This window comes from Lethenteron reissneri, chromosome 16 (assembly GCF_015708825.2).
Source record: "Lethenteron reissneri isolate LAM-NWPU_2019-01 chromosome 16, ASM1570882v1, whole genome shotgun sequence".
Taxonomy (NCBI): Eukaryota; Metazoa; Chordata; class Hyperoartia; order Petromyzontiformes; family Petromyzontidae; genus Lethenteron; species Lethenteron reissneri.
The window spans coordinates 4,439,962-4,453,614 of NC_083794.1; the positions used below are offsets into that span (position 1 = coordinate 4,439,962).

At 43.1% G+C, this 13,653-nt stretch overlaps 1 protein-coding gene across 7 annotated transcripts in view; it reads left to right on the top strand.

Moving 5' to 3' along the window:
• LOC133342866 (protein furry homolog-like) overlaps positions 1-13,653 on the top strand; it is a 138,631-nt gene that overhangs the window by 25,228 nt on the left and 99,750 nt on the right. For all 7 annotated transcript variants that reach the window (XR_009755191.1, XM_061552215.1, XM_061552216.1 and 4 more), the window contains exons 3-7: positions 1,061-1,200; positions 4,454-4,550; positions 10,794-10,873; positions 12,158-12,238; positions 13,216-13,384. Coding sequence is in view for 6 of the 7 variants with exons in the window: in XM_061552215.1 (XP_061408199.1) it covers positions 1,061-1,200; positions 4,454-4,550; positions 10,794-10,873; positions 12,158-12,238; positions 13,216-13,384 (567 nt within the window). In the remaining variant the exon portion in view is untranslated. The remainder of the gene's footprint in view (positions 1-1,060; positions 1,201-4,453; positions 4,551-10,793; positions 10,874-12,157; positions 12,239-13,215; positions 13,385-13,653) is intronic.

Here is a 13,653-nt window from a genome sequence, read left to right on the forward strand (position 1 = left end):
ATTCCTTCAAGACGTTATTCGCATGCATTACGGCTCTTGATATATTGAGGGTTGTTTTTTTTTTACCGAATTCTAAGAAAAATTGCTGCTCTTGTTATTTTGTTTCAGGCCCCTGCTTTGGGGGTCAGTATAAGGCTTACGTGCAATACAGCATAGAGAGTCGGCCAACACAAGTCAGCACCTCGCCTGGTTGATTACGTTCTTCCAAAGATTGCTAAATTTGAGAGAGAGACAAAACACAGACACGGAGACACACAGACAGACATACATACAAACAAAGAGAGACAACACAGACACATAGAGAGAGACACAAAATAGACAAACAGAGACCCAACGCCTGTGTGCCGAGGCCTTAAATAGAGAGGGGGCAGAGAGAGAGGTGGGTCTGCTGGAGCAGAGAAATTAGCATGTCAATGATAGAGCTGTGTGGAAATCCACCCAAAGCGGCTGGGGGAGAGAAAGAGCGAATGGACATATGAGAGCCTGGTAAATTTTATAGAGAGAAATAGGCAGTTTGAGAAAAAAACTTAGCAATTTTTTGGAAATGTATTGCAATGCAATACAGAAAGTCGGTTAACACACAGTTAACGCATAGCCTGGTTGATTGCGTTCTCCAGAGATTGCTAAATTAGAAGTTAAGTGTGAAATTTGACAAACAGACACACAGAGAGAGAGAAAACAAACTTAAATCCTCCCCGTAGAGGTGGTTCAAACTTGATTTGAAGCATTCGTGACTGTAGGAATGACTCTTTGGTTCTTTTGGTAAAGTTTGTACGTGACTTTAAATTTTCTACGTGACTTTACCAAAAGAACCAAAGAGTAATTCCTGCAGTCACGAAAGCTTCAAATCAAGTTTTTATCTATTTGGTGTTGGAAGATCTTAACACCTGCTGTTTTATTACCTTTTCTTATTGTTTCTTATTGTTTCATCAATAATCCGTTTGCTTCGGTAAGGCAAGTGCTCTCATTCACCGAATTCTTTTACAGATAGTAAGTAGCATGATGCAGAAAGCACGTGTTAACCAGCTTGTCACCGTTGTTGTTGTGTCACTGACGGCAGCTCATAAGCTCGCTGAGCGCAGTGGCCGAGTACTGCCTGCCCTCCCTGCTGCGCACGCTCTTCGACTGGTACCGGCGGCAGATCGCGTGCGAGGATGGCGCACACAGCTATCGACCACGCTCCAGCACAAAATCCAAAGGGTGAGTCCTGAGAACTGAGGAGTAAGTGCGGCTCATTTCAGTTTAACACCTCGATTATGGACAGTCCATTCCTTTAGAATAGTTTTGTCTGTTTGTTTAGATTGTTGTCCTTCCCCCGCACCTCCGGTTATCACGGTTGGCTACGTACGGTGCGAAATAAGTTCAACATACATAAGCCAGTGCATCAGTGTGTGTGTGTATCAGTACATTGTCTGTGTGTGTGTCAGTGTGTGCCTTTGGGATATGAGTCTTACAGGTTCCAAGTTCAAATCCTAGTTGGGGGTTGACCCGATCTGTAATCCTTCCAGGTTCAGATAAAGTAAGTGCCCCCAATGTGGAATGGCAACACTGCTTGTCCCATGGAGACACTGCTGGCCCCAGCCATCAGAATGTGGAGTTTCGGTCACTGAGCCAGGGTCCGCCATTGCAGATGAATGCTTACGCCATTGCTTGATGGAGCAGGGAGACACTTTGACTTGAGCGCTTCGTTTTTTTTTTAGGTTATAAATCCCCTTTATTGTCTTGGCATACGGTGTCTGACGTTTTCGCTCTCCGTGTGCCGGCAGCTTCTTTTTGCTGCAAGCTTCAACTGAATTCAGTTCCTGAAGGAGAAGGACTCGAATTACATTTTTTTATGAAAATTTTCCTGCACGTCTCAACTGTGTTCAGTTCCTGAAGGAGGACCCGAATTGCATTTTTGAATTGAAATTTTGAATTGAATACAATTTTAGCTGCGAGCTTCAACTGAATTCAGATCCTGAAGGAGAAGGGCCTGAATTGCATTTCTGAATTTAGTTTTTTAATTGAATTGCATTTTTGCTGCGAGCTTCAGCTGAATTCATATCCCGAAGGACACGAATTTAATTTCAGAATTGAATTTTTGAATTGAATTTTTGCTGCGAGCTCAAACTGAATTCAGTTCCTGAATGAGGAGGACCCGAATTACTACCCAGAAACACGTCGGGAGAGAGCTTATACAGTGCACCCACGAAAACCTACGTTTGTGGTCCACTTTGACTTTACTTAAAAAATCGAGCTGTTTTCACCTGTGTAGTGGGTCCAATCAGGCGCACACTAGAACTTGGAGGCAATGCAGTTTATTAACTAACATCACATAACCCTTAACGGAATAACAACATTAGGTGGTAACCCACCGTTCCTACACTTAGCTATATACACTTGGAGTAGATGGCTATTTACATTCTGGATGGGCAACTACAAACCGGACCGGGTCAGCCAACGCGCTCCTGGTCCACGTGCGCGGCACCCAGAGACCCGAAGACCCGCCGCTGACGATGGTTTCTTCCAGCAGCATCGACCCCAATGCCCCCCCGGGGCTCGGCTTTTATCTTTACGGCGTGGCCAGGCCCCGCCTTTGGCCACGCATCTTTTCCCGATCCTTCGTGAGGGTTCAGAGCAAACCTCACGTGTTCCTCAACCCTGACACCCCCGTCCACACCACCTCTCGTCACGTGCCCCTTCCTATTTACCCAGCCTCCCCTGGTATGCCCATCCGGTGTCCGGGGAGAGGCTCCGCCCCTACAGTACCACCCACAGGGTACTGTCTCTACACAACGGTACTCATACCAACGACACTACATCTGTAACACCCGGTTTCTTATAACCTCGTGCTGGGCAATGTTAACTCGGCTTGGCTTCAAAGTGCGCACCTAGCCTGACACATTCACCACTTAACAGTGAATGGCGGCTGTTATTGCCACATGCTTGGTGTGCAGCATACCAGGCTACGTGCAATACGTCAGCTTGGCATGCAAATATGTACCGAGCAATGAACATCCGCAATGGGAAGACGAGGCAGCCAAGGATTGCATTGGTGGATGCGCGAGCAATGTGGTTGAGCCATAAATCCAGTGGAGCGGTCAACTAAACTACATACAAATGTGAGGGGAGATAACTGAATGCCTCCAGCTAACCCCCCACCCCCCTCCACACATCAGTTTTGGTTGAGAAGTCTCAGGACAGAAAAATCAATGCTTTACACGGTGAAAGTCAAAGTTATCTTCGCAACCCCCCCCCCCCGACTGCATCATCTAATGCCTCGACTGGACATAAAATATCAATAGCTCAGGGATGCTCTTATGCCGCTCATATAGAATTCTTGCGACATTTACTACATGCGGCACACACAGCATAGTCTCCGGAATAATTTTTAAAAATAAATTTTGCCAATTCCTTCAAGCGTGTTGGTTTTCAAGTTGACAAACTGGTCCCTGCCATGGGAATGTGAATGTTTCAACCCTCTGGCTTAGCTCTCAACAGAGATGAGCACAGATTATCTTCTCTTGAGAATGGACCTGATTTGATTTAATTAATGCTCAAATTGGAACAGTTGATGCATCTTATTCTTCGATGTGAAAAGTTGCATTATTGCGTTGTTTGTATAGTACATGTGTATACGATGCAAACAATATTCTACAGTATATTGGTAATATATTTATAATTTCCATTTACACACAGTAACTCAATCATTCCAATGTTTGCAGTCTCACCTGACATTGAATTGTACAAAATTAGAGAAATTATTACATATCTATCATTATACAGGCCCTCATATTGTTCAGTGCCGTACAGTACTATATACTGCATTCAAGTAGGTATTTCTGTGTACACGCGTACGTGCGAGAATACTCACATTCACCTGCATGCCTGTGTGTATAAACCGTGAGGTTGTGATGCTCGCACTGCATTGTAATCTCAACAAACTGGTATTGATTCATGCACAAGACCATTAGCAACTGATGTCTGAACTTGACGTAAGCCTCTCCTGGGCCACCAACCTTAGTACCGTAGAGAAAGAGGGGGCCAGGCACAGTTCTGGCCACACCACCTTCTCGTGTGATGTTCTGTGTATGTACGTATGCTGAACTTGTTTTGCACCATGCGCAGCCAACCATGCTAATCGGAGATGCGGGTTAAGGACAACAAACTAAACACGAAAAGCAGTTCTATAGAAATGAGTTTTTAATTTAGATTTAAAAGTGCATATTTTGGCCTTAATAGGCGCTCGCTGATGGCTCTCCCTCCAACAGTCTGCGTGACTGAATGCGGACAAGCTTCGCCCTGGCTTGTGTTGTGCGGAGGCCAGTATGTGTTTACACGCGAGCCTCCGAGTGCCTCTGCGTCAAGTTAATTATCAAAGGCACGGCTGGTGTGCCACTTGTCTGAGTACGCTAAGCCCCGTGTTGACATCCGAGCGCGCCCTGCAGTGCTTGCTTTGTTACCGTGTTTGCAGGGAAGAGCCTTCACGAGAGCGGGACCCCGTGATGGAGAAACGCGAGCTGGCGATCGACTTCATCTTCTGCCTTGTGTTGATTGAAGTCCTCAAGCAGGTGCAGTCCGCTTTTCCACCCCATTTAGAGTTATGAATGCACCATGTGTTTTCGCATCGAAAATCCTATCTTATTTTTTAACTTATATGATGCTTTAACCAAGGCGCTGAACAAAGAGTCAGCTATTTGTAGAGCAGAAGTGTGTGATGAGATGAGACGAGTCGATGAGAAGGATGGTAGTTGCATGAATATGATTGTGTGAAATGAACGATGATGAAAGTGACAATTAGTGGTTAATGATGAGCGAGTGATGATGAATGGGTCGGGAAGTTGGTAAAGGGGATGATGATGATGATGGTGTTAATGATGGGTAAGGGAGGGAAATTAAGTAGAGAGTTTAAGGAAAGAATGAAAAATAGACTGTGAGTCTGATTGACGTGTAGGGGCAGCTTGTTCCAGTATCAGAATATTGATTTGTACTGAAGGAATCCGATAAACTATGAAGCTCTTTTTCACAAATGTCCAGTAAGGGCATGAGGTCCGAATGTTACAACAACAATCAGAACGTTACAATAACAACAACAAAGGGAGCCAGAAGCGAACAAGAATAGAATCGTGATAGGGCACAGGGAGGATATAAAAAGACCACATCACCCCAGTGCTCCAGTCGTTTCGCTGGCTCCCAATTCAATCCCAGATCAAATTTATGATCCCTCTCACCATATTCAATATCCCCCATGGACTTGCTCCTGCCTACCTCTTCCCACTCATCTTACTCTACTCCCTTCCATGTACTCTCTGCTCCAGCAACCAACCATTTCTCTAAAGCCCCCAGTCAACTTTCACTCAGTGGGATATTGCTCATTCTCCTCTGCTGACCCCAATAATCTGGAACTCCTTTTCATGAGTCATCCTTTCTAATGACTCCATTGAAATCCAGCCTCAAGAACGTTCTTTTCTTTTTCCATCTGTCTGTTTTTCTCTAGAAACTTCAACGTATCAACTATCTCTGTACAGCATCTCGCAATGCGGTTGCATATAAATGCAGCCAAATTGCGAGATGCTGTACAGTTCCGTACTGCTGTGTTCTATTCCCCCGTGTTCGTGTATTTTCTGGTTGGCTCCACCTTTCTTTGCATGCACTGAATATGCAAGAAGGGAAGGGTGGCTTTGTGACTCAAGGCAGAGCGTTTAATCGCGACCACTGAGACCCCTTGAGGTTCAATCTGGGCAGTCACCTGTGATTAATCCAGGTTCTCAAGAGTAGCGAGTTATGGACTACGCAGCCTGGTCAGCGTCGACTGCACGCAAAATGTCATCTCGTTAATCTTAGGATTTTACTTAATTTGCAAAAGTTGTAGCTCTGAAAAAAATGCCATTTTATCGTCACGTGAATTAACATTTAAGTTTCAAGGTCGGTGCGCGTGGTGTGCGGGAGGGAATATGCACCTTCTATTGTGCGGATACAAAAGGGCGCTTTGAACAGATGTGAGAAGTAGTTTCATGAAATCTCTTTCTGCGAGATTTTCAAAACACATGGCGGTGGTAGTGGCAGGGAGGGGGTTAGAGGATAGGCTGCCAAACTAGATGCCAGTCGTGCGATTGGAATACATTTGGGGAAAAAAGAAAAACATCTTTATTAATCCACAAACGAATTTGCTAAAGAACCAAATGGAGGACCATCCTGAAAGTCTGGTGACTCAGTGAAGTTCTACCGGATAAAAAAAGGATATATATTTTTTTGTAAATGGAGAGAATTTTAAATATTGTAAAGGCAAAAAACCCGTCATGATTATGGATTGGCAGATGGATTGTATTCCCTTCTGTATGCGTTTTCTCTTTGGGAAATTTTATTTTAAAAAGTCTTATTTTCATAACAAACATGCTATGTTTGGTTTGGAAATGTGAACTTAATGAGCGTCTCTTTAATGTGTATGCATTATGAGCCGATCCTTAAGCAATGATTAATTTCCACATACATTCTTCCAAAATCTTGACTTTCGTGGCTGCAGGAATTCATATTCTTGGGTCCTCTGGTAAAGCCACGTCGATAGGTTCTTCCTGAAGACGACCGCTTGTGTTGCGATCGAAACGTCGTAGTTTTTTGTTGTGTTGTGATCGAAACGTCGTCGTTTTTTGTTATTTTTTTGTTATTTTATTTGAACCTATCTACGTGACTTTTCCGAAAGACCCAGGAATATATTTTTCCAAAAATTTACAAATCTTGTTTTTGCCAGTAGGCAACTGTTGCATTTTTAAGCATTGACATGTCTATTTTTAATTCAGAATCATAATCTTTATTCAGACTGCAGGAGGAATCCGATGAGGTATGAAGCTCTTTGACAGGTGTCCATTATGGGCAAGTCAGCAAATTACAACAGTAAACAATACAAAAACACAATAGGAGTTCAAAATAGAGAAAAGTTAAGCAAATCACTAAGTATAAATGCATAACCTATCAGTCCGATTTATCAAGCTTGGGTAAGGCAGCAAAACAACTAAAAAAGTCCCAGACCATACTCTTTGGTTCTTTCGGTAAAGTCACGTAGGTATAAAATAAAACAAAATAAATTAAATGTGATTTAATTAAATGTAATTTAATTTATTTAGTTTTATTTTATACCTATGTGACTTTACCGAAAGAACCAAAGAGTATGGATCCCTGCAGTCACGAAAACTTCAAATCTAGTCCCAGACCACACCAAGATAACCCCGCACAGCAGTACTCCCTCAATAAAATGCCACATTAACATTGAACTATCGATACACGGGTAAGGATCAAAGTTACAAATCGCATTGCAAAAGCGACTGCGGTATCTCAGCGCTAATCTTCTGCTTCGGGATATTTTTTTTAAGGAAGATTTACGATGTTAAGGGAGGTAACAAGGTTGTTGTTGTTCAAAAACGTTGGTGCTGCAACGGCAAAGGCTTTGTCACCTATTAGTGGCAGCCTACTCCACTCGCAGTGGCACTGCTCCCATCCCTGGCCCCGACCCCCTTTGTCTTCCCAGTGCAATGCCTCATTACTTTCCCGCGCCCCAACTTTCCGTCGCCTCCCCCCCCCCGCCTCCACCCCAAGATACGGCCATGCCTATCCCAAGCCCTCTTGTTTCACTCTCTCCTGTTCTACCATCACTCGAACTACACCACCACTTTCAATAACCCAATTTTTTATTTCAAATAATTATCATCTTGTATACAATTTTATAATTGCTCTAAAGTGCCGAGGAAAAGGCGCTTTGCAAATCTAGATAAGATAAGATAGAACTGTAATGTTTCAGATGGATACAGTACTTATTACGTCAAGGTCAGTGCACACAGTATAAACCAGAATTTAAATAACCAAAGCAAATGCATTCTCCAAAACACCAGGGTCTATTAGACTACCAGAGTCTATTAGACTCGTTAGTAGAGGCTGGCCTCGTGCCACAATATAAAGCATTTATATTGTCATTTTGCGTTTAACTAAAACTTTAAATGGCAAAGATATAACTTCTATATATATAAAAGGGAAATTTGTGAATGTGTGTCTGTTCGAAATGCTTAGGATACTTCCCGAAATGCAACAAACTTGAAATTTGGCATGTGGGTAGCTTCCAGACTACACAATGCAAAAAGTATAAAAATTTACTTTTGTATTTTGGGGGGCGGGCGGGCGCAATAATGCAGTAGGCCCTGTATTAATCCAAGACTAGAATCCAAGTCTCGGGCGAAGCCGGGTAGTAAAGCTAGTTATTTAATAAAAAATATATGAGTGTTCCCATTATTAACCCATGGTCCACTCTTCCATCTCTTCCAATAGACATACATGCAGAATGCATTGTCTGAATGATTCACATATTCATGATGTAATTTAGCACACACGGTGGTTTGGTCGTTTCGTACCATGGAGAGACGGCTTCTAGTCCAAAGTTTTCTCTTGACTGATGTAAACAAGGAAGCATCATGACGTGAAGCGTGATTTTATCGCCTGGCGTGTGGCGTCATCACCGTGGCCGAAAAGGCTGATTGTTTTTTTTTTGCCTACTTAACGAGTAACCCATTGATAAATTTAGCCTGTTTTCTGTCGGGTTATTCCACCATACCAACACAAATCTACGTGAAAGATTTTACTTATATTGAATATTTTTTATGAGCGTTATCATGAACCCCCGCTGCCGATTGAGGGGAGCTTTTCAACTGTAGTTGGGGAAGTGTTACAATGCACACGTAAAACAATTGATGGGGCAGGGCATCATAAAAAAGTATATTTTTCTTGAGAACCCCACAGATACAGTGAAGACAAGACATGAATTGTGTTGCATACTTTGGACCTTGTATTAAATAATTTTGTTTGAAAACCCAGATTATGATGAATAGCATTTCTACACTTGTGTATGGAATTACGTTCAGGAGCTAATGCCAATGTCGAGGTTTGATAGCCACGAGAGGGCTTCAGGAGAGACAGAGAGTTTGTGTAGTTTTGCTATTTCTCTGTTGAAGGAGTGAAAACTACACTGGTTTACTTAATGGTTCCTAGTTTGGGTTGCATGGCCACAGTCACACGACTGTGGATGGTCTTAAATGTATCTCTATGGGTCTCTGTGTATCTCGATGTGGTCATTATGTGTCTCTATATATCTTTCTGAACTTTATAGTAAACCCATAGAGACACAAGTCACAATTGCACTGTGGCTTGTCATTAAATTTCCATTCATGAAGGAGATGTGTGCATTGGCCTGTTGATGTTCTTAATGCGGTTTATGGTTCCCCAGCCAGTGTCATCGAGGAGTAATGTGGTGGGGTGTTTTTGTCTCGAAGAGCATTGGTAATTTGAAATGCTGTGATCTAGCATTTTTATCTGAAATAATTCACTTTGGCGAAGTGTTGGGAAATTTGGAGGCTAATTAGTTTCCACGATGTATGACCGACATCATAAATTGTCCTTATTGATTTTCTTTGTATGGACGTTGAATATCTCAGTGACGCGCAACAGTAATGTCATTATCCGTTTGTCAACGTTCACCTTGCCGAAGTTTGTCCTAATTGAGGTTGATAATAGTACAAGTTTTACATTTGATGTGGGGAATTTATGGAAAATAAGGCACCGATGAGGACGTAACACTTGGTGACTGCATGTGGTAAAGAGGAATTTAAGGGTGGCAATTAAGCAGAGCGCTTCACTCAACATTTTTACAGCTAGCATCACGACTTCAGCAATTCCCCGTAGAAAATTACCTAGTGGCTTTAAAAATGCAATTTTCAGCTAATCCAACCAATTAAAGATTACAACTCATTCATGTCTCGTAAAGTCAAACTGTCTCCACTAAAACTAGGATTGGGGCAGTGCTCATGACCACTGTTGACTTCCTGTGAGTTGGCTATTACTCTTTTGTTCTGTCGGTAAAGTTAAAATGAATTAAATCACAACGTTTCGGGCGCAACACAAGTGTCCATCATCAGGTGAGACAACCACAGCAATCAGCAATTGTTTCTTGCTGTGGTTGTCCCACCTGATGACGGACGCTTGTGTTGCGCCCGAAACGTCGTGATTTAATTTAATTTATTTTATACCTACGTGACTTTTCCGAAAGAACCAAATAGTATGGATCCCTGCAGTCACAAAAACTTCAAATCTCGTTTATTATTTTATCATCCACCAAAGCAATGTTGGCCTGAGGGGACCCCTCACTGGCATTTGAACTCCCAACCGTCCGATGCTATGTGAAGCACTCTAACTACAGAGACACCTGCCCATACCACATTATCGGTAGCGTTAACAATATGTATTTATGTACGTTGAAGTTCTTTCGCACCATACATAGCGAACCGTGCTAATCGGAGGTGGAAACTGATAGAGGTTTATTTTAGTCGGAAATCGAAATAAGGAGCACCTCCGATTAGCAAGGTTGGCTATGTACAGTTCAAAAGAGGTTAAACATATGAAGTAGTTAGAGATGGGAATGGCTTAAGAGGCACTTTATTCAGCAGTAGATAGATCATGGCTGATGGTGGTGGTGGTGATTGTGATTACTCGAATAACACTTACAAAAGAGCTTTAGGCATTCCATTTTTTAAACATGATGGTTCGCTCACGGTTACCTTTACTGTCCAGATTTCCTCGGCCTCTTTTGGGACTTTTGAAATCACTGCGTTTTAAAAGTCAAATCGCCTATTTAAAATAGGCACACGGCTCATAATTACTTTGAGAATGCTGCCGGCAAACGTTCTTTTAAGGTCAGATGGGGCGAGGCATAAACTGTGCCTGGAGCATTTGGCAATATTTCCAGTTTATAATGTAATGTCACTTTGTTTACTTTGCAGATTCCTGTCCACCCTGTTCCAGATTCGTTGCTGCAAGATGTGATTAACTTAGCTTTTAAGCACTTTAAACCCAAAGAAGGGTAAGTCTTGCCGACATCATGCACATTCTCCTGACAGCAAGTGTAACCACGTAATTAATAATATTTTTGCAACCAGTTACATTGCGTGTCTGTCAGCAAAGGGGGCTTACATATTGAACTTCGTGCACCTCCTTAGGATGTTGTTTTGCCTCAATGTTTGAGCTTTAGTCTATGCTTGATCTAAATCGGTTGAGTCAGTGCACCGAATGTGAGACCGCGCCCAGGCAATCACATGCAGTTGTTATTGTTTCGCTGTGTTGAACTATGCGTGTGACGAAGTATGGAGGATGAGAAAATAATAGTACAGGCAAATCCATACGAAGAGCTCCACTTTATTTTCAACATCGCAAACTTATCATGACTGTCGTTGCATTATCACGCGTGATGAATGCGTAAAAATTGGTTTTCAAATTGAACCTCGCATTAGTTCAGCGTAGCTATTTGAACGACAGCTCTCTTAAAGCATCTGCAACTTATCAGATGTATATCAGTATAGGTATACGGACTACAACTTACTCAATTGGGATTACACATGGCAATCATCGCCCCTTACCGGCAGACTAATTCCCACCAGCAGGTCAGTGCTGAGCCAACTTGTACTGCACAGGCACAGCTGGAAATGGGGGCTCCCCTTAGAATGTTTGAGATGGGATGTGACGCAAGGAGCTTTGAGGTGCGGAGGCTGTTAAGCAAGCGGCATATGCATGCACAGGATTATTATTATTAGAGTATAATTATGATTAACTTGGCTAAAAATGTCATGTACGGAATAATTGTACTGAATATTTTTTTCATAAGTGTTTTATAATGGTAAACTCAAGTATACATGCATAGCTAGTTCAATATGAGTCGTTGGGCAGAGTGTTTGATTAATGTAAGGAACACATGGTAAAACTAACATCCAACTAATAACGTAACATTTTGCCCATATTTGGATAATTGTTCCTGGCAAGCAGCTGGCCATATTATGTGGTCCAAAGTCGATTTAAGCACATTCCACCATGGATATGGAATGCTTGTGAAGCCTAAGGGTAAAACAAAATACCTTGACACTCCTCACAAGTTCAATTATAGCTTTAAAAAAAACTGCACAATAATATTACTGCAACGTAAAAGGTGTGAAATCACAGTGAATAAACACTTCGGTTGTGTTTAAAATGTCGAAATGAAGCGCGTGGGAATAGGATTTTAGAGAAACTTGCTTCTGGTGGTGGTGCGTTTTATTGTTTTTTTTATGTTCGGGTGAATTGTCCACTGACGGTGACATCCCCGCTGCCGCTGCAGGTACAATGGACCGAACACTGCGAATTTGCACATTGTCGCAGACCTCTATGCGGAGGTGATTGGCGTTCTAGCACAATCAAAGTAAGTGTCGCTCGCTCACCTGCAGAACACTCCGCTGGCATTCAAACTGCAATTCTCCAAAGTTGCAAAGTATCTCATACTGTAATATGTAAGGTGTGCATAACGCAACAACAGAAAGCCAGCATTAAGCCAGAGTGTCTCCCTGCCTTACAAAAATTCGGGTTTAGCTCACATCTGTCAGTAGCTCTGAGCCCCGGGGGAGAAAATGTCACATTCCTGTGATAGTCCAGTCTCTCCATAGGATAAACCACTGCTGATTTCTCACGGTAATATGAACTTTTGAATTGAGTCCAGTGGGATACTAGCCTGAGTTAACCCTCTGACCAAGGTTTGAATCCCAGCCTTCCATTGTGAGTTGAGCACTCTTGCCACCATACCACCCGGACAGATCTAACTTTTAACTTGCACGTGATTTGGGATTTGTGCTATAGCACTGCCACACAATTGTTTACTCCTTAAAGAGTGTTCGACTCCTTTATCACTGGCTGCAAGTCGACGCAGGACCCCTTACAGTAATGGGTGGTTTTCCACTGGCTTTTTTCAAAGTTGAGCCAGAACCAAACAATGCCACGCTGGACCTCCAAAAACATCTGAACCTTGCTTGGGGCCAAGCGGCGGTGATAATACATCCATTGCGTGTGACGTCAGTTCATTGAACTACGTGCGTCTCGACGTGTCCATTGCGTGTGAGGCCATCGGTACGACTCTGCTTTTAAAACAACCTCGTGCTTCCTGAGCCAAGCTGGCCTGGCTTGGCACGGATCCAGTACGGCTCGGTTGTCCTATGAAAAAGGGGTTGTTAAAGTCCAGTTTATGTAGCTGGTGGTACAAGTTGTGGTGGTGACTCCGGCAGAATTAACAGCCGCTTACACGAACCGAGTTGAGTTGGCTCGCTCGAGAGCAACATTCGTAGCTTCAGGGTTCAATGATGAGCTCATGGTACCCCCCTCTGCCACGTGTTCCCTAAATCTGGCCAGGTTCCAGGCGGTGAGGAAGAAGTTCATGACGGAGCTGAAGGAGCTGCGGCAGAAAGAGCAGAGTCCCCTGGTCGTTCAGAGCATCATCAGCCTGATCGTTGGCCTAAAGTTCTTCAGGGTCAAGATGTACCCGGTGGAAGAGTTTGAAGACTCCTTTCAATTTATGGGGGTGAGGAGAAGGCTCTTGCCTCCTCGTACACACAGCACATTCGAACAACGATGGACCCTGTCCGCTTTGGCTCTGTGCGATAATAATGCTCAGCCAGGCAAACTTGTGTCCCCGTGAATAATGTGTGCGGCCTTATTCACACATAGATGTGTTTGAGCTTTTGCCTCCCAAATTCCCATGGTTAAATGTTAATATGTGCGTGTGTGGAGTGTTTGTATGAGATTGTGTGGATAATGGAGGCACAGTCATTACCACAGCGCACTGTGATA